General features: G+C 45.9%; 1 protein-coding gene across 5 annotated transcripts in view; it reads left to right on the top strand.

Moving 5' to 3' along the window:
- nalcn (sodium leak channel, non-selective) overlaps nucleotides 1–22,389 on the top strand; it is a 127,520-nt gene that overhangs the window by 41,179 nt on the left and 63,952 nt on the right. For all 5 annotated transcript variants that reach the window (XM_079517969.1, XM_079517972.1, XM_079517971.1 and 2 more), the window contains 3 exons: nucleotides 12,565–12,696; nucleotides 16,402–16,569; nucleotides 19,908–20,099. In XM_079517969.1, the coding sequence (XP_079374095.1) occupies nucleotides 12,565–12,696; nucleotides 16,402–16,569; nucleotides 19,908–20,099 (492 nt within the window). The remainder of the gene's footprint in view (nucleotides 1–12,564; nucleotides 12,697–16,401; nucleotides 16,570–19,907; nucleotides 20,100–22,389) is intronic.

Raw genomic sequence — 22,389 nt, 5'->3', positions numbered from 1 at the left:
TCTTATTAAAAAGAGACATTAGGAAAACGGCGACACGCGCAGACAAGGCAAAGATGACTAATCCAGCCAGCAGCTGTCGGGGCGATGCCTGTATAGAAACGAAACGAAATGAAACCCCCAGGGCCGTCTCTTGAGTGCCACTGGGAGAGCAAGCGCCCAGCGATGGCTGAGCCGTATAGGGCTCAATGAGAAACGGTGGGAGGTTACAGACAGACAGACAGACCCGTAATGTTTTATTAAGAACCTATTTCCCAGCCAGAAACATGAGTCAGTCTGCTTCAGGAGGGACCATAATAAGCCTAGGGACTCCCACCCGGCTATATTCCCAACTCCAAGATCACACACACACACACACACACACACACACACACACACACACACACACACACACACACACACACACACACACACACACACACAACTTCTGCTTGGAGCCTTTCATTAAACTGCACTGATAACGGAGTTAGCCCTCCACACATGGCTTCTTCATGGATGTGCTTGCTATTTTACGGGCTATATAGTATACACTCCCTGGAGGCCAAGGAAGAACCTCTGCCTCAAATCTTTCACACCGGCCTGTTATAGTTCCCCTACCAGGAAGCCGTTTTTCTTTTTACAAAACATTTTTTATAAAGATTTTGTCCAAGCAAATCGGTACACATTATAGTCATGTGATCAAGACAGATCTGTCAGGGGACGTTGTGGGTGCTGGGGGCGTGTTCTCTCCTCCGTACCACCAATTTTGTCACATTGGTAGTTTGGTACACATCATCTCAGTGGTCAGTGGCATGTTTAAAAAGAATCACACTTATGTGAAGTGAGCGATGCCTTTCATCACAATGATCCAATCATATGAGCCGTGCACAGACAGACAGACAGACAGACAGACAGACAGACAGACAGACAGACAGACAGACAGACAGACAGACAGACAGACAGACAGACAGACATTGCTGGCCCACAATAACCCTGGCAGAGACCTTGAAGAGACAGAGACATTTCATCTCATCTTCTCACTTCAGTATAATATACAGTATACTAGAACGCTTAATTACAACACAGGCAGACGAGCATCTCCCAGAAATCTCATCACCATGGATGTTTTTATTTAATTGTCACCACAATGAACCGTTGTAGAAACAAAATCAAATGGTGCGGGCAATCAAATGGAGCGGGCAATCAATTGGAGCGGGCTATCAAATGTAGCAGTCTGTAATCCATCCTTCTGTAACACTTTCTTGTTTCAATCTCAAAGTAAACAGGATAGAGAGAACTGTAGCAGACGTTAGTGCCAGAACACGGGCCAGCCTGTTGGTGACAGTTCCTGTGTGAATACAGCCTGCCAGACATGTGCACGTGTACTACACTGGTCTCGTGTGCCAGTTGAAGGACTTTTTGTCCGCCTTGGCAGTCTGAGTGAACAGAAGGAGCACGAGGATGTATTTAGGAATGCACGGCCGTCTGCCGGCCTGTCCATCTTGCTTGCGGTAGCTTTGCAGTCATTTGAAAAGCTCAAACAAGGTGTGGCACATTTCCAGGCCAGCGCACCAAAGACGATCAGTTTGCTGATTGACGATGCTTCACGAGTGATTATGTCCCCCCAGATAGTACACTTCCCGAAATACAGATTCATGTGTCATTTCAGTTGCTTGATAAGTTGTATTCTTTGCCCATATTAGCCTGATGGTGGCGCTATAACAGGCTGATTTGTGCTATGCTGTACCTTCACCGATCTGTGTAAAACTTTGTAGCCTATGCAGCACATGTAGACTAGTCATGCACTCAAGGAAACGCTACCAGCAGGCCACATTCTTCGATATTACTCCAGTTTTTATCCAACTCGGTACACATGCTCTCTATAGTCATGTGATTTAGTCGGCTCCGTTTGATTATTCATATTCCATCATGATTGGCTAACATTCACATCCAAAGTTTGCAGGAGTGGCCCGTTTTGAACAAAATGCTGCAAATCATGAACACTGCAGCGTCTGATTGCAGTCAAACTTTGCACGCACATTCACACTACGTTGAGGAACAAATCATTTATAACATTGCCCTATTATAGTGCCACCAGCTGGCCGATTTTTGCTATACACATTCTTTGAACAGAAATTCTCAGATCGGTGAGCCAATAGGATCCACCGCCGTGATCCCAGCGGCACCCGCCCCCTCTAGACCAGAAATCATGCTGGCTCGGCCAGGCTAGCTTTGTAGTGAAGCAACTTGTGGCGCACGCTATGATCAGCTGGCAGCATTGGACCTACTAGAAATGCAGAACAACCAGCTGTGAATCTGAAACTACTCCTGGGTTGTCTCTGCTATCTATAGCAGTGGTTCCCAAAGTGGGGTCCGGGGACCCCCGGGGGTCCTTGAGGGAGATCCAGGGGGTACCCAGCTAAATGATGGTTTGGAACCAAATGGACCCTTATGGGTCTGTACACTCTCAGAGTTAAATTAACATTGATTTTACAATATAAATTGGGGTCCCAGAGATAGAAATGCCATTAAGTGGTGGGTCCGCAGGCAGCCTAATGCATGTCAAACTGGGCAGGTCCTTGAAATGAAAATGGTTGAGAATCACTGCTATAGCCATAAACATCTTCTCTTATGGGGGGTCCTTGGCATATATTTTCTAATAGGGTGTCCGCAGGCTAATAAGTGTCAATTTGGGGGTCCCTGACATGAAAAAGTTTCAGAACCACTGATGTACACAAATGAGAAGTGTCACTGTACTGGACACAATCTATGCTACTACTGCAGAAGGCTTGGACATCTGCAAGTGAAAACTGCAGCATGGTGTATAGTGTTCCGTATAGGTACAGTATAGGGTTCCGTAGCCTAAAAGCATGTAAAACCGGGGGGTCCTTGAAATTAAACGGGTTGAGAATCACTGCTAGAGCCGTAAAAATCTTCTCTCATGGGGGTCCCTGGCATATCTTTTCAAATGAGGGGTCCGCGGGCTAATTAGTGTCAATTTGGGGGTCCTTGACATGAAAAAGTTTGGGAACCACTGCTCTATAGGTTCACTGGCCATCTGCCAAAGTCAACACTTTGCTTGGCAAATTTTGACACATCAATGTTTGTATCCATGCATGCATATTGTATGCCGCGGAGACGTGTGTGTGTGTGTGTGTGTGTGTGAGCACCTGCCGTTTCAACGACCCAGCCGGAGGTATAGCACTAATAAGCAGCATCCATCAAACAGGTGAGGGAGCATTTCATTGGCACAAGCTAAGAAACATTGAACGGCGGGGGAAAGCCAACTTGTCTCCTTAATTGAGCTGTTAAATTGATTTCGACATCCCAACACCTCGGTATTCTGTATAACGCCACGCACCTGCAGGGCCATCGCTTGCCTCAGACAAACTGGGTCATACTACCGGCAGAACGGTGTGACAGGGGTTTTTTCTTTTTCCTCCAGGAGGGTTTCTTTCTTTCTTCTTCTTCAGGCTTTTTGGCAAAGAAGTGAGAGGTTACAGATAATATACAGTACTGGCATTTTTCCTTTTGTTCTTCTTAAGCATCATGACCGACACCCCAAAGAAAGTGCTGTCAGATTATATAGGCGAAGTGGGAAAAAAATCAACAGCTCAGACTGAAGCATGCCGTCTGTTCCTTTCCTCTCTTTGTTGTGTGCGATTGTGCACTCATTCTTTCCCTTGTATGATTTCTCTGCTGCTCTCTTTCACACATGCCCCGCACGCACGCACGCACGCACGCACGCACGCACGCACGCACGCACGCACGCACGCACGCACGCGTACGTGCGCGACACACGCACACAATCTCACACAGACAATCTCGCACAGCTCCTTTCAGCCATAACACCCATGGGGGAGAGCGTCTGGTAACTGGAAATGTCAAACTGCTTTGTCACGTCCAATCTCAGTCAGGGAGACTACCCACTCTCTCTCTCTGTGTGTGTGTGTGTGTGTGTGTGTGTGTGTGTGTGTGTGTGTGTGTGTGTGTGTGTGTGTGTGTGTGTGTGTGTGTGTGTGTGTGTGTGTGTGTGTGTGTGTGTGTGTGTGTGTGTGTGTGTGTGTGTGTGTGTGTGTGTGTGTGTGTGTGTGTGTGTGTGTGTGTGTGTGTGTGCCAGCCAGTGTGCGTGCCACAAGTGCCTATGTATATACACTATACAGTATTGTGCAAAAGTGTCCAGCCTCTGGTCTAGCAGTGGAGACTTACAGAATGATGGACAACCTCTTTCCTTTTTTTCTCCCTGAAGAAAATCAATCTCTCTCTCTCTCTCTCCTCACGTCTCATCTGTCTTTTAATTTGACTTTATGCTTCATCCATGGGTCAACAATATGTAATGTGTCGATAGAGGTTTGGAGTTCATATAGATCAGTATGTTTATTACATCTTTAACAGTTTCTCCATTGTGTGTGTGTGTGTGTGTGTGTGTGTGTGTGTGTGTGTGTGCGCGTGTGCGTGTGTGCGTGTGCGTGCGTGCGTGCGTGCGCGCGCGCATCATCCCAGCTCCTATGGAGAAGTAGCGACATCCTCTATTCTTCTCATGTCTTACCTCTTTTTTGCCAGGTAAAGCTTGGCCTCTTTTCGCTCGGGTTTGCTTTGACATCCTAGTCCTGCCTCGTGTCTGAACCCATACTCTGAAACTCCGCCTAAGCCAATGGGAGTGCCTCCTAAGCCCTGAAAGGCCGTAACGAGGAAGTGTTAACCCAGACTCGGCAACGCCGCAGTATAACTATGGCCGCAGCGCGGAGCGCCTCACAGCAGCGGCTAATATTATGAGCTAACTGGAGCTACACAACAAAACACACGACTGGGAGGTTTTCACAGACAAACATACACGTACAAAAAAACTAAAACAGGGCGACAGATGCACAACGGAGAGCGCTTGTTTCACCTGGCAGTGAATGATACGTGTGTCATTCTTGGGTTTTTTTTTTCTTGCGCTCACCCATCTCTCCAAATGTCCATATCCACTAACACCTCCACTTTACTGTGAGAGAATCTACCCACTCACAAGCTGTTTGTTCTGCCATGGATATCTGATTATAGTATGTGATGAATGTGATCACATCTGCAATAATATGACAGAAAGACAGGCCTAACGTGCGTTCAGAATGGAAGATAACATACATTTCTAGTCAGGTCATTTTGGTCGCTGGGTGTTGCGATGGGACAATAGTATTAATTCACAAGTTCAACTAAGTCCAATGACCGAATTCTAAGCACAGCTTTTTTAATCTAGCAGTTTTGTGTGTGAAAATAAGAACGATTGAGCAACTGCATGTTTCTATTTCAAGCTGTCCAAAACACACACCGACTGTGTGTTTGACTCCATCCCAGCCAACAGCTGTGTTGTAATCTCTAAGTACTGGACCCTCGTCTGGTTTTGACAGACAGGTAGTGTGTGCAGGCTGGGTGGTGTGTGACAATCCAGTTGAAGTATTCCTTCGGTACGGCGACTGCGGCGGCGGGCCCGGGAGAACAAATTAACGGACACGAGACAGTATCACGCTAAGGTTCACAAAGTTTATATTACACAAACAGGAACATATATAGTGCAAGGCTGACCTTGCTGCCGCCGAGATGTCTCTCGTAGCCTATCTATAAAGTATGCTACAGTACAGGCAGTACACAATACATATCAGTACAGTGTATCTCAAGTTCAAGTACATAGACTAAGATGTACTGTGCATGGGCTAATATTATAACAAGCTGTACTGCCCGGGGTTGACTGAGCAGCAACTCCGCCTGGTAAGATGTCAGGTTGAGAGTAAATAGAACGCAGTTTGTTGACTCAAAATCAAATACCAATACAGGGGCTTGTTTACAGATTATTATATCTGCAGAGACATACTTGGTGGTTATGTTTCTGTTAACACTTCAAATGCATTCATACAGGAATTCGAAATAGAACCTTCATGGCTGTAAGCTCCACGAAAAGATTACTTATTTTCTATCACACCCCATGAAGACTTGTTTTCGTCGCATTACTAAACCAGTAATTGTCTCCACCAGGCCGAAGGCATGGGGAGAGAGTATGTTTTGCACTCCGTCCGTGTGTGTGTCCGTCCGTCCGTCCGTGTGTGTGTCCGTCCGTCCGTCCGTTACCAGCTAATCTCCGGCACCGTTAACCCGGTCGATGCCAAACTTTGCACACACACTCCCTGGATGCCAACGATGAACCTCTGCCCCGCATTTTCCAGAACGGCCTGTTATAGCGCCACCATGAGGCAGCTTTTCAAATTTTTTACCTAAAACTGCACCGATCTGCGTGAAATGTTGCATGCACACTCCCTAGAGGCCAAGGACAAACCTTTGACCTGCATTTTCCGCATCTGCCTTTTATAGCGCCACCAGGAGGCCGACTTTTGTAAAACACATTTTTTGATATTACTCCTCCAGATTCTGTCCAAAAATCTCACAAATCGTTACACAGTATCTCTATGGTCATGTGCTCAAGTCGGATCTGTCCGATATTTCATATTCCATCCTAATTGGCTATAATTGGCTTTCACAGTTTGCAAGATTGCCCCGTTTTGAACAAAAGCCTCAAATCATGAACGCAGCATGCAATTTACGTGAAATCTTTCACACATTTTCTTACTAGGCTGAGGAATATATCCCACCCTTTTCACATTGGCCTGTTATAGCGCCACCAACAGGTTGATTTTTGCAAAACACATTTTTGGAACAATGCCTCAAATCATCCAATTGCCATCAAAGGCAAACATGTTTATATTACTCCTAAACATTTTGCCAAACATCTCACACAGTCCTATCCTCCTGGTGGAGACCTGTGCCCAGAAGGGCACTTTTTCTAGTTTGGTCTGTTTTGACAAATCTTGAAAACTTTTGAAACCTTTTTTAAAACGTTTTTGATAAAATTACGGACAACAGGCTGGGTTAATGATAATTAAAAACATTGAAGAATTAGGACAGCATCAGTGTTAGCAAGGAATGTGTAGTGAGCGTGTGCGTGTGTGTGTGTGTGTGTGTGTTCCCCAAGGCTCGGTTCTGGGTCCTCTTCTTTTCTCTCTCTACACTACATCTCTGGGTGCTGTCATCCACTCCCATGGCTTTTCCTACCACTGCTATGCCGATGACACCCAGCTGATCCTCTCATTCCCCCCCTCTGATACCCAAGTGGAGGCACGCATTGCTGCTTGTCTGGCTGACATCTCGGCGTGGATGTCGACAAACCACCTGAAGCTCAACCTGGACAAGACCGAGCTGATGTTCCTCCCGGGGAAGGGCTGTCCGCACCGAGACATGGCCATCACCATTGATAATGCTGTGGTGACCTCAACTCGGACTGCGAAAAATCTGGGTGTGACCCTGGACGATCAACTGACGTTCTCGGCAAACATCGCATCAGTGACAAGGTCCTGCAGATTCCTCCTCTACAACATCAGGAGGATTCGCCCCTTCCTCACGGAGAAGGCAGCCCAGGTGCTCATCCAGGCTCTCGTCATCTCCCGCCTGGACTACTGCAACTCCCTCTTTGCTGGTGCTCCGGCATCTGCCATCAGACCTCTGGAGCTTGTTCAGAAAGCTGCGGCTCGTCTGGTGTTCAACCGCCCCAAGTTCTCCCACACAACCATCCTTCTCCGTTCTCTACACTGGCTCCCCGTAGCGGCCCGCATCCAGTTCAAAACCCTGGTGTTAGCCTATAGGGCAGTGAAAGGAACAGCTCCTTCCTATCTCCGGGCTATGGTCGATGCCTACACCCCTGCCCGACCACTTCGGTCTGCCACCTCGGGGCGACTGATTGCCTCGTCACTCAAGGGTCCTTCTGGCCGATCCACACGGTCACGACTCTTTTCTGTTCTGGCCCCACAGTGGTGGAATGAACTCCCCACTGATGTTAGGACAGCAGAGTCACTGCCCATATTTCGCCGCAGGTTGAAAACCCACCTCTTCAGGAAACACTACCCTTCCTCTCTGCCTGACCTACTTGTTGTTAACTAGTTGTACGAACGCTTGTTTTCTATTGTTGTATTGTTTATTGGATCTTGTTTAGTCGATACACTTAATTGTTTTAGCTCATGCTCATTTGATTTAGCTATTTTGTCTCATCTGGTTAAGGAAATAGGTAGCTGATATATTGCACTTTTACCTTAGCGCTAGGTATACTCTTGGTTGCTTGTTTTTGCAGAAAATGCACTAAAAACTTCTGGTGATTAGTAGTTTTTGTTCCCTACCTATGTTGAATACACTTATTGTAAGTCGCTTTGGATAAAAGCGTCTGCTAAATGACTGTAATGTAATGTAATGTGTGTGTTTGCGCACACAGGTTTGTCCCTAGGGACAGTCAGGTGGCTGGGGTGGTGGCGGCAGAGGGACAAAGGTGGTTCTAAAGTGCGTGCGTGCGAGTTTGCCTGGCATTCTTTGGGCTCATGTCTTTGCCCTTCCAGTGATGTTGTTTTAGACATTCAGTAGCATCGCCTTTCTCCCCACAGGAAATAGCACCCATTAATTTCCCTGCTCCCCTCTTGTTTCTGGCCATCCTGAATGCACACGGATGCCGCTGTCTCGTGGCTGTCTATCCTGCTGCCCACTGAAAGGATCCTGATTGCTTCTCATTCCCCGCAGTTTAGCTGCCGGCCATCTCTGCTGCAACATTCAATAAGAAAGACCTCTTACGCTTGCTTCTGCTAACCTCACACACACACACTGACTGACTGACTGACTAACTGACTGACTCACTCACTCGTTGGCGTACTTGTGAGGACAGTATCTATGCAAAAAATGCATTTGGGTTCCAGGAAAATGGTTCTCAGCCCTCGCCAGGTAGATTTCTAAAGTTTGAATGATGTGCAGCCTGCATAGCTAGTCCAGGCAGACAACTCGTGAGCGCGCCTACCTGATCAGGTGACTAGTCTCATGCACTCTCTCATGCGACTAAAACAGAAGCTAATGGAGAAACATAGCCATTAGCTTCTGTTAATGTACTGTATACCGGTCCTAGGGATCCAATGTGTTAAGAGCATCTGATAAATGCCTACATTGTAAATTCTAACCTGGTACGTGTACACACACACACACACACACACACACACACACACACACACACACACACACACACACACACACACACACACACACACACACACACACACACCCCTTCTTTCCCTTGTGTGATTTCTCTGCAGCTCTCTTTCACACATGCATCATATATGCACACTCATGCCCTTGCGCACGCACACACACACACACACACCGCCCTCTGTTTCACCATGTAGGCTTTGTCAGGTCCTTTGCAAAGCACCTGACGAAGCCTTTGGTTTGCACCTCCCCATGTGCATGAAAGCTGTGTGTGTGTGTGTGTGTGTGTGTGTGTGTGTGTGTGTGTGTGTGTGTGTGTGTGTGTGTGTGTGTGTGTGTGTGTGTGTGTGTGTGTGTGTGTGTGTGTGTGTGTGTGTGTGTGTGTGTGTGTGTGTGTGTGTGTGTGTGTGTGTGTGTGTGTGTGTGTGTGTGTGTGTGTACAGTATATCCCCAAAGACCGTATAAGACAACTTTGTTATTTGTTTATTTTTTTCATGGAAAAAACAGAACCGGGTTTGGGGTCATTGCACCAAGCTTCAGTCATAGTGGCTACCTGTTGTCGCCAGACTTGACCACTCTTGTTACCATTTAGTTAGTTACAATTCCTGATAAATTCCCTCTGATCTGATCAGCGAGGATGGTCCTCGCCTTGCTGTTTGGTGTCCACTGAGGCGTGGAGGTGAGAGAGAGGGAAAATGGTTGATTCATTTACACTCACAGAGATGGGGGGAGAACAAATCCACAGCCAGGGAAAAGCAGATTTGAGCTGTGGAATCTCATTTTGGGAGCTCCCTTAACCCGTTTAGACCTGAGTTAAAAACATTCACTTTGAAAGAATATATATTCAAAGATTTGCGCCACATTTTTACGATTTTTCAAAAATAGCAGACCTACAAGCTCGTAGCGCGCCACTCGGTGGCGCGCTACGAGCGTGTAGATCTGCTATTTTTCAATAGCTAAATTATAACAATGTTTAAAACACCAAAAGTGGTTCCCGCCCAAAATGTGTTAACTCTTATTTAGAATAATTCAATCTAGCCTATGGTGGTTCAAACACTCTGTTGTCTCTTCACGTACATCCTGCAGTTTAGACCTTCAGAACTCTTTGTTTTTTCTTATGGGACTGTAACTCGAATGTAAGTATGAATCTAAATAATAAGGGTCAGAGTTAAATTAACCCATTCTGACCTGAGATCAGATTCTAAAAATGTCTTCTACATCCTGACAGTTTTCTGAAAAAGCTATGTTTCTATGTCAGTCGTTCTTCGATTTAAAAAAAATAGCAGACCTACAAGCTCGTAGCACGCCACTCGGTGGCGCGCTATGAGCTTGTAGATCTGCTATTTTTCAATAGCTAAAGCATAACATAATGCTAACACCAAAAGGGGTTCCCACCCAAAATGGGTTAAACTGATGATTTTACAGTTTAGATTGAGGTCCCAGAGATGCATATCCATGGCCTCATGCATATTCAATTGTGTTAATTGAAATTCAACCGGGTTGAGAAAACATTTTGTGTAAAGATTTATTCCAATGCTGGCAGATATATCGCATGGAAATTTTGTAGGTCTACAATTGATTTCCTCCCCTCGGGCCACTTTCCTAACCTGACTCCGCCAGATGGGGCAGCAGAGAGTACAAGGCATACACAGTGCTGCCTTGATCCCGCCTCTAGCTGCCGCTGATTGGCCAGGCCGTTTGGTGGCCGGAGCATCAAGTCTGCCTGAGAGTTCCCAGATGGGAGCAGGAGGGGGGGAACCCAGTGTACTCTCTGCTGCCCCATCTGGCGGAGTCGGGTTACCACTTTCCTACAGGCCACCGAAATACTGTGCCACATTCTTTTCTGAACTATTATCTAAAGTCTGTATTGATTTAGACTGTGTTATTGTTGGTGATATGTATGTATCAGTTGGTCAGTATACATGACAAAGGCCACAGAGGCCGTAACATTGTATATGTTTTTTTCCGCTCTGGTAATTTTAGAGCTTTTAAAACGGTGTGCAGACTTCTTTCTTTCTTTTTCAGTTTATTTATTTAGTTTGAGAATTTACTGGGATGTGTGTGTACCTCCTGACCACTATTGTTGGTGCTTTACTGGGATGTGTGTGTACCTCCTGACCACTATTGTTGGTGCTTTGAACATTCATATCATACCCAAAGACTAATGGTCTAAAGCAGGGGTTCCCAAACTTTTTTGGACCAGGTACCCCTTTTGGGGTAGACATTTTTCCAGGTACCCCCTCATCTGAAGCGGCCACAGAAACCTTTCAAGTGTCCCGAGTCTTTTTGTTGTTTCTGCAGCATGCGTCCTGCTGTTACTGTTTGGGGTCACGACAGGTTGACTGATGTTGTAGTTTTAGTAATCATGTCAGCTATTGGCCCAAAGCAAACATGGGAGAAACACAATGAACAACACAAAAAATACGTTTATTGCGCAACTTGGCAGAAATTACTTTTTTTCTGGGAATTATTTCGGGTACCCCCTGGCTATGCGTTGCGTACCCCTAGGGGTCCACGGACCCCACTTTGGGAACCGCTGACATAAATCACCTTTTATCCATTTGACACTTCTATATGTTCAATTCTAAACCTAGAAATGCTGTTGTCTATATTTTTGTTATTGATTTGTATTCATATGGGGACCTAGAATAATTGTAGCTTGGTTAACTCTTGGTAAACTCTGGCCACTGAATGCTATGGTCAAAATAAAAATGTAACTTTTGAACCACTTGTCCTATAATTTTGTGTAATACCTCTCTTTTTGCATTTTCATATGTGTAGAATCAATTCTGATGCAAAATGTAACCATTTGATGCAAAAACGTGATTTGGGGGGGATCAATCGAAGTACACGATACACATGATCTCAGGAGTGATGTGACAATGTAATTGGCTTGCAAAATACCATAATCACAAATGCAGGATCCAATCAGCACCAAATTTGATTTGCACATCACATGCCCTCCGACGATATTCCTCCCAGGACAACCATGCTAGCAATTTCCAGAAATTGTTTCTTTCTAGTTTCAAAATACTACTGTTGTTTATAAAGCTCTGAATGGTTTAGGGCCAAAATATATTTCTGATCTTATCATGAACCATCCAGATCTCTCAGGTTACCTTTCTTTGCCAATATGGTCTGATATAAATGTTGTACTCATCTTTAGGGCCCCAAATCACACCTTAGAAAGCACGAGTGTCTATACAAAGTGTGTTTTGACCGCAGTAACTGCCTGTCATAACTCCCTATCTAAGTATTGGACAGTATTAAGATGTTGATATTCATTTTGTATTCATCTTTAGGGCCCCAAATCACACCGTAGAAAGCACGAGTGTCTATACAAAGTGTGTTTTGACTACACAGTTTGACTACACCCTCTCCCTATTATGTATTGGACAGTATTAAGATGTTGAACATAAGGAAGACTTTGAAACATTAAACCGATGGAAAAAAATCACTGCTAATTCTCAACACCCTCTTGTTTAATGCTAGTGTATTGTAAGTTAAATTGAATCTAATTGGATGATCTCTCTGTTTCCTCACCAGCAACTGATGCGGTCCTCCGTGTTCCACATGTTCATTCTGAGCATGGTAGCCGTGGACGTCATTGTTGCTGCTAGCAACTATTACAAAGGTGACAACCACCGCAACAGCTACGATGAGTTTTACCTGGCAGAGGTAAGACACAGTTCTGTTTTTCCCCACATATTATTCTTTCTTCTTTTCCTCCACATTTACACACCTGGCCGAAAGAAATGTAACATCTCAAAAGCACAGACATACTGCACATCCCTGGCAATGAAGGGAGCAGGAGCTCTTCTGGTTGGAATCAAACAGGTGTGTGTGTGTGTGTGTGTCGTTCCACCGGCCATCAACAGGTCAGTGGCCCCGATTCCACCGGGGTTGAACTGGTTCTGTTCTCTTTTCCCCGCCTATTTTTGAACCAAATTAATTGGTTCAGATCCCTAAAAGTTGGTTCGGAACTGGAACCGTCTGTCTGTCTGTCTATCTGTCTGTCTGTCTGTCTGTCCTTTGATATACTGGATATTTTCCAAGGCTGTTTTTTTTAATTGCCTAAACTCTTAATCAGTTGGCATGTGGCTTTGAGTTAATTGATGTTTGTGCAGTATAAATGGATGGATGGATGGATTGATTGATGGAATGATTGATAGATTGATTCATTATCTGTTGGTTAATTTCATTCCAGTCAATGGCTTCACACCTGCATGCCCATAGAAACACTTAGAAACACTCGCATATCACATACTCATACACATATTGGTCTCACACGCAGACACACGCAGACATATGTGCATGCTCGCAGAGACAACCGTTTCGCTTCCTGTGAAAGTCATCAGTATGCAGGTGGTAGAGGAAGAACAAACACAGGGAGAAGAGTCTCCCCTCATCCACCTCCATACCTCCATCCCTCTGAAAGGAGGAGATAAGAAAAAGTGTGGAGGTGTTAAAATACGCACGCACGCACGCACGCACGCACGCACGCAATCACAATATTATCTTGTCTCACTAACTCCATCCATATCATCCAGCCATCCGGCTCCCTGGATGTGTACCAACATGCAGGAATACTGTGAAGGGGAGAAATTATAATAAGTGCAGGTATCGGTTTTCAGATGAAATGGAGTACAGCATGTTTTGACGGACCCCAGGGGGGCTGACTTAAAATAGTGATTGGGGATAGCTGACTTAACAATAACAAACTCCCTGCAGTGTACAAATATCCAGTGATACAGGAATCCTATCACCCTTCTGCTTTCCTCATAAATTTTTCACGGAAATGTATGCATCTCCTGATCTCCATTATCCCACGGCTAGTGACATTTCATATTTACTGGGCAAGTCCTTAAATCAATTTAGAAATTAAATAAGTAATCGCCCATCAAGTAAATGCTCAGACTTGCCTGTTATTGAGAGATGTTGAAGGTTGACAGCTTTCATAACGTAGAGAAAGTGAAGCAGAGCTTGGGAATGTGGTGTGTGTTATTGCTTTTCGCATTGGTGTGTAAAATGTTGAATTAGTTTCCTGCTGTGTTCTCTATGCACTCTCTCTATGGCTCTGCATTTTAGAATTAGTTTATTATCTGCTGCCTGGACCAATTGAAAAGTAAAGTAAAAGGAAAGAAAAGATATTTTCTCCCCAACTCACTGCCAGCGTTTCTCTAGAACAGTCTGCCCACACTGCCAGCAATTTTGAGCGTTTTTACTAGTTTTACTAACCATATTTTGGTTCTAAACAATATCAATATCTCAAAGCACACACACACGCAGACATAATGTGCATGCTCGCAGAGACAACCGTTTCCCTTCCTGTGAAAGACGCAAGTCTCTACTTACGTCGGGGGGGAAAGGTGTATCACTGCGATGTTCCGTTCGTTAGTTATTGACAGTTATACAGTGGTGGGAAAAAGTACTCAAATGTTTTACTTAAGTATGATGCTCTGAGTCTGGATTCATAAACAAAGTAAGACCAAAACCAGGCAATATAGGTTTGATTATTACACAGACACGCACACGCACCATGCGCAGCCTCTCCCTGTGTCTGTCCGTCTCTCTCTCACACACACACGCCGCACGTCATGGACGCAATCACATATGCTTATATATATATATATACATATCACATATGCTTGCCGCGGGAGTCACGGGACGCAAAGGTTTTCCGTCCCATTTGCCGTGCCAGGGGCGGAGGTGGACTGCCGTTGGATAGGTCTGGGTATGCAGTCTTATAGGTAGTCACACAACTTACATTGAAACGTTCTTTTCTTTGTGCTCGACAAAGGTGAAGTAGTGAGAATATATCCATTTGGAGAAACATGATGTGGGCTCTACCGCCTCCATGACAATCTTGTTAGCAAACACACCCACAGCGCATGCAGTGGCTCTGCCGCGCGCCACCACACACACTCGGGGGCCCTATTTTCATCAGTGCTAAACCCCTTATCCCTAAACTTTTTTACTATTTTGAAAAACATTACAATTGTTCAACTAGCCGAACACGTTGTGAGCTTGTAGATCGGCTATTTGAACTATTCAAAAATGTTTTTCAAAATAGTAAAAAAGGGAAACTAGTTTAGTCATGAGGGGTTTAGCACTGTCGAAAATAGGGCCCTCAGTCTCTCCCTCCTCCCCTTTTCTTTCATTTTAGTTAGGTGAAGTTAGCAATATTTTGTCGCAAATCTGCAAAGAAAATGCATACCACTAGCTTTCTTCACAGATGTGTTCATAAAGGTGTCTATACTATCACATATCAATTTGTTCCAAGCCAACTCCCTTGGGAAACGTTGTGGGATCCAATCAAGGTTGGGGTACCCGGAGGGCCTAGGCTAAAAGCAGGACATTTTAAAATTGGCCAATATAAGCTTGTGATGTGTGTAAATAGGGTTTTTTGGGGTGTGCTGAATCCGTTCCAACCATTCGTCTTCAGTAAAAATGACTCACTGGCCATAAAATCGGCCATGCCTGCTTTTGTGTAATAACTAATAATCCATTTTATGCATATCTCAATGGATGGGGGGGCATATTAAAATATAAAAAGTAGATGGAACAAACTAACTGATTTAACTGATCAGAATCAGACTTTTTTTCACACCTTAAAAACAGTAAAATAAGTGTGAAATGAATGTGCCACTTTCAGTTCATTAATAAAAGATTAATTAACAGAATATGGATATGGCTATCACTATATAAAACAATATCAACAAAATAAAAAACTAAGGTGCTAAAAAGAAAGTATGCTTTTGTAAACAAATATGAATAAACACACAACCATCTCTACTCTTCTAACTCCCTGGCATCTCCCTCACTGCTCTTGGCACCTGGCTTGTTCTTCATGGCAAGATTTGCCATGGCAGTTACCACCAGCAGAAATGCACTACAGTCCTCCTCACAGTTGCAACTGACTGCAACTGCAGAAGATAGTCTGGTGTGATGGGGTCTGTTGACGGTACAGGCTCATAGTCTGGTGTGATGGGGTCTGTTGACGGTACAGGCTCATAGTCTGGTGTGATGGGGTCTGTTGACGGTACAGGCTCATAGCCTTTGTCACCAAGCTTCCATCCATCCAGAATATGGATGGAAGCTTGGTGGTGGTACACTGGATGCACTGTACATCCAGTGATGGACTTTGCAGCAGCATTTCATCAAGCAGGTGTCTGAAAATTAGAAATAGAATAGAATGAAACGGAATAGAATTTAACGAATAGAAATGAGTGTGGACATCCCAACTGGTATGGTTTACTTGATGATCCTAGATTACTATTTCTATGCATTTGATGTATTGCCTTGTGTTGTCCTTGCTTACTGTAAATCTCTCTGTATTAAGGTAAACTGTATATACAGTATGTCTGTTCTGTACCCCTGCAGGTTGCCTTCACTGTGCTGTTTGACCTGGAAGCTCTGCTGAAGATCTGGTGTCTGGGCTTCACAGGCTACATCAGCTCATCTCTGCACAAGTTCGAGTCCCTGCTGGTGGTCGGCACCACCATGCACATCTACCCGTACCTCTATCACTCCCAGTTCACCTACTTTCAGGTGTGGACACACGCATGCACCCACACAGAAAAGCAAACGCAGACTAAGATGTGCAACGGAATCACACATGGGACATGTAATGGCACAAAGTTACTGTGCTTAAATTTCACAGTATGCCTGATGAGTTGAATCAGCCACATCCCAAGTGATTTTTTTTCCCAGTCAAGAGCCGATGCTTTGAATCATTTAGTGGCATTTCCCTGCACTGACTCTTGTGACCGTGCATTAATGAATACAAATCAATCATATCAGCCGCCTGTGGTTAATCTGCCCTTTATTCAATCTCCACGCCTCTTCCAAAGGACTGTGCTGAGAGAATGGCTAACAGGGAGATTAAAGTTGAAACCCTGATTGATTTTCATGTTTAACTTCAGCGTATTTATGTAAAGGCCTTTTGCTTTATACATTTGACGTGTTCATTATGAGGAAGCTCGCTGTGTGGCCTCCGTTTCATTATTTAACGGAACCCCATGCCTGAGTGCTGCGTCCTCCACTCTGCTGCGCTCTTCTTCACGAGAGTCTTTGGAAATGAGTCGAGCAGCGACAAGTCGGCCCCTGTTGTTCTCTGGTCCTAATCATTCTCTAAGTGGGGTTAATAATGTGTGAGGCCTAGTTGCGAACAGTGTGTGTTGGGTGCGGTGTGTGTGTGTGTGCACGCGTGTGTGTGTGGCAGCGTGTGCATGTGTGTGGGTGGCAGCTGCTGAGAGAGCCAAGCAGTGTCAGTCAGGGCAGCACTTGTGGACAGTGCTCATTAAAGAGCAGGCTCTCCACAGTGCTGCCTACATCAAGGTCACAGGGTCAGATATTATGGTTAGCACATCCTGGTCCTTTTATGATAGTTTGATAGTGCTCTTTGCTTTGACACCATAATGGGTTTTGGTATGGTGTCACACTGCCAACAGCAGTTTCTTTTTATTGCTTGAAACAAACACACACACGCGTGTGCAAGAGCGCACGCACGCACGCACGCACGCACAGAAGTGTGGCTAGTATTTCTTAGAGATGTTTTTCAGCTGTTTAACGTTTTCCAATACGGACCTTCAGTGCTACGTTGATTCCAGAGGGACTATAATTGACCACGTTTGCCAAATGAGTGCATTTTTTAGTGTTGAGTGAGTCCTCTTAAAGTTGTCTAAAACTATTATACTATCACATCGCCCGCAGAGGCAATCACAAACAAATGATGACAAAGATATTGTCATGTCTACTTTAGGTTTTCGTAAAGTAGTCGTCCACCTCCGTTATCTAAGCCACACTGGAGGCGACAGCTGGACGTGTCAAAACCTCTCAGAGCTCACTTCTATTTGGGAGCGTTGATACAGATCTGAAAAAGAAAGGTAGCCTCATTTTAGTGTTTTCTTTTTCTTTTAACATGCGTCGGTGGTGCTTTCAGTGGGTCACAGCCCTGAGATCTCGCTGTCACTTACACTTCCATTGCTTTTGATTTCAAAACATGATATAGGATAGGATTAAAAAACTGTCAGATTGGCTGGAAAATGCCCTGGCCGCAGGGGAAACGGTTAAGACGTGTTACTGGTTTTTATTTATTTATTTGTATCCATCCAAGGGGTGTTTCACTGATAAAGGTCAGCCTTTATACCGATTGTCATTCAATCCACAAAATGTCACATGCCTTAGTCGCACGCGCACACACACACACACGCACACGCACATGCACAATCGTGTACTATGTGTGTGTACTACTCTCACACATTCACAACATGGCAGCATTATTTATAACCCTGGACCACGCCCATCCTCTTCATTCTCTCTCTTCTTCCGTGTGTGTTTAGACTCCTAATGATCTAAATGGTCCTCATAATTATTCTAAGGCGGTGCGTCTGTAACCCAAAGGGAGATGCAGGACAGCGTATAATCACATGGCGGACAGGTTCAGACTACTATAAGTACAGTAATCAGAGCCATGTGCCCCCCCGGGCCCACCGCAGACAAAAGAGGAAACTGGCCTCAATAGGCAGACACAGTCATACACAAGGTTATGTAATGTGGAGACGAGATTACTTATTTGGGTTGTATTTTGTAAAACAAACTTTCCCATGAAAAATGGCATAAAAAGTGATCTGCAAAGTTTGTCGTCGACTGAGGTTGGTTAACTTGAACAAACTCTGTGGGGTCCTTCTACAGTAATATGCTTTTCTCTTTGACAAACTAGGCCGGTTTGACCTTTAGTTGCAGAGCAGACGTCTCTGATGTGAAATAGATGGTGGCCATCAGAGATGGGCTTATTGTCCTTCTATGGGAATGTAAAGATAAATCTTGGGCTAGGGTTCCTCCAGGTAGGGATTGCTGAATCGATGGCAACTCTGCCTCGCTGAGCAAAACCTGACAAAGATTCATTACCTAAGGATGGATGTTGTCACCACAAGCAATTTTGGGGACTGGGCAAAGAGGACAAATAGTGAAATAAATAGAAAAAACAAAGCATCACTGTGTTATTACTTTTGGGGCAGTCTGGAAACACATTTTGGCAAAACAAAGGAAAAGCAGCGCCCTCTTTTAGACGAGAGTCAACCGTGTGTCTCGAGAGACTACTTTGGGGATATAACAAAGATCAATGCACTCTCCTTCCAGATCAGTACGTGCTCTATTGATTGAGTTGCTTATGGGTGTATAGGTGAGATTGTTTTCTATATAACAAATATATAGAAAACAATCTATAATAAACTCATTCAGTCATTCAATCTGTTTCAATGGGGTCTCTCCGATTTTAATGTGTGCTTAAATCACATAAATCAGATTCCCAGTAGTTGATGAAAGCTATTACCTAATGTAAACGGACAACATTATACCCCCTTCAGGGCTGCTTATAGGTTTTGAGGGGCGCTAGCCCCTCCTATATTCAGCTATTGGTGTAGATTTTCATCTTACACAAACATTAAATTCCCATCGACAATGAATGGAGAATTTTAATCATATGTGGACAAGCAAATCGGCTATTTTTGTCTGATGCACACAGATTAAATTCCCATTGACACTGAATGGAGAATTTACGTCATACTGTATGTGTCTGAGCAAATAGACATGCTACGTCATGATGATGTACGATGATGAGAACGCCCCTCACTTCACACGGTGTGTGATATTTCTCTTTGACTATCTGCACTTGGAAAAATCACAACCGTGCGAACTGAGCGGTGCAGGCTGGTAGTGCTCTGTGTGAATGGCCCTTTAGGATGCTCAACAGTGCCACTTTAGGTCACCCAGCCACCCACCCGTGTCTGTTCGTACCACGGACGGACACAGGCCAGTCATTGGAGCGGTTAGGCACCGCTCAAAAAGTGAATCGATCTTCTGTTCCCCCTGCCCTCCCCCTACAGGTGCTACGCGTGGTGCGCCTGATAAAGATCTCTCCGGCTCTGGAGGACTTTGTCTATAAGATCTTCGGCCCGGGGAAGAAGCTGGGCAGCCTGGTGGTGTTCACGGCTAGCCTGCTCATCGTCATGTCGGCCATCAGTCTGCAGATGTTCTGCTTCGTGGAGGATCTGGACCGCTTCACTACGTTCCCCAGGGTAATGTCCACTGGAACCCCTTCACTACGTTCCCCAGGGTAATGTCCACTAGAACCCCTTCACTACGTTCCCCAGGGTAATGTCCACTGGAACCCCTTCACTACGTTCCCCAGGGTAATGTCCACTGGACCACTTCACTACGTTCCCCAGGGTAATGTCCAGTGGAACCCCTTCACTACGTTCCCCAGGGTAATGTCCACTGGAACCCCTTCACTACGTTCCCCAGGGTAATGTCCAGTGGAACCCCTTCACTACGTTCCCCAGGGTAATGTCCACTGGAACCCCTTCACTACGTTCCCCAGGGTAATGTCCAGTGGAACCCCTTCACTACGTTCCCCAGGGTAATGTCCAGTGGAACCCCTTCACTACGTTCCCCAGGGTAATGTCCAGTGGAACCCCTTCACTACGTTCCCCAGGGTAATGTCCAGTGGAACCCCTTCACTACGTTCCCCAGGGTAATGTCCAGTGGAACCCCTTCACTACGTTCCCCAGGGTAATGTCCACTGGAACCCCTTCACTACGTTCCCCAGGGTAATGTCCAGTGGAACCCCTTCACTACGTTCTCCAGGGTAATGTCCACTGGAACCCCTTCACTACGTTCCCCAGGGTAATGTCCACTGGAACCCCTTCACTACGTTCCCCAGGGTAATGTCCACTGGAACCCCTTCACTACGTTCCCCAGGGTAATGTCCAGTGGAACCCCTTCACTACGTTCTCCAGGGTAATGTCCACTGGAACCCCTTCACTACGTTCCCCAGGGTAATGTCCACTGGAACCCCTTCACTACGTTCCCCAGGGTAATGTCCACTGGAACCCCTTCACTACGTTCCCCAGGGTAATGTCCAGTGGAACCCCTTCACTACGTTCCCCAGGGTAATGTCCACTGGAACCCCTTCACTACGTTCCCCAGGGTAATGTCCACTGGAACCCCTTCACTACGTTCCCCAGGGTAATGTCCACTGGAACCCCTTCACTACGTTCCCCAGGGTAATGTCCACTGGAACCCCTTCACTACGTTCCCCAGGGTAATGTCCACTGGGACCCCTTCACTACGTTCCCCAGGGTAATGTCCACTGGAACCCCTTCACTACGTTCCCCAGGGTAATGTCCACTGGAACCCCTTCACTACGTTCCCCAGGGTAATGTCCACTGGAACCCCTTCACTACGTTCCCCAGGGTAATGTCCACTGAACCCCTTCACTACGTTCCCCAGGGTAATGTCCAGTGGACCGCTTCACTACGTTCCCCAGGGTAATGTCCACTGGAACCCCTTCACTACGTTCCCCAGGGTAATGTCCACTGGAACCCCTTCACTACGTTCCCCAGGGTAATGTCCACTGGAACCCCTTCACTACGTTCCCCAGGGTAATGTCCACTGGAACCCCTTCACTACGTTCCCCAGGGTAATGTCCAGTGGAACCCCTTCACTACGTTCCCCAGGGTAATGTCCACTAGAACCCCTTCACTACGTTCCCCAGGGTAATGTCCAGTGGACCACTTCACTACGTTCCCCAGGGTAATGTCCACTGGAACCCCTTCACTACGTTCCCCAGGGTAATGTCCACTGGAACCCCTTCACTACGTTCCCCAGGGTAATGTCCACTGGAACCCCTTCACTACGTTCCCCAGGGTAATGTCCACTAGACCCCTTCACTACGTTCCCCAGGGTAATGTCCAGTGGAACCCCTTCACTACGTTCCCCAGGGTAATGTCCACTAGACCCCTTCACTACGTTCCCCAGGGTAATGTCCAGTGGAACCCCTTCACTACGTTCTCCAGGGTAATGTCCAGTGGAACCCCTTCACTACGTTCCCCAGGGTAATGTCCAGTGGAACCCCTTCACTACGTTCCCCAGGGTAATGTCCACTAGACCCCTTCACTACGTTCCCCAGGGTAATGTCCACTGGAACCGCTTCACTACGTTCCCCAGGGTAATGTCCACTGGAACCCCTTCACTACGTTCCCCAGGGTAATGTCCAGTGGAACCCCTTCACTACGTTCCCCAGGGTAATGTCCACTGGAACCCCTTCACTACGTTCCCCAGGGTAATGTCCAGTGGAACCCCTTCACTACGTTCCCCAGGGTAATGTCCAGTGGAACCCCTTCACTACGTTCCCCAGGGTAATGTCCACTGAACCCCTTCACTACGTTCCCCAGGGTAATGTCCACTAGACCCCTTCACTATGTGCCCCAGGGTAATGTCCAGTGGACCGCTTCACTACGTTCCCCAGGGTAATGTCCACTGGAACCACTTCACTACGTTCCCCAGGGTAATGTCCAGTGGAACCCC

Source organism: Electrona antarctica, assembly GCF_951216825.1.
Source record: "Electrona antarctica genome assembly, chromosome: 13".
NCBI classification, from domain to species: domain Eukaryota; kingdom Metazoa; phylum Chordata; class Actinopteri; order Myctophiformes; family Myctophidae; genus Electrona; species Electrona antarctica.
This window is presented reverse-complemented; position numbering and strand designations above follow the sequence as displayed.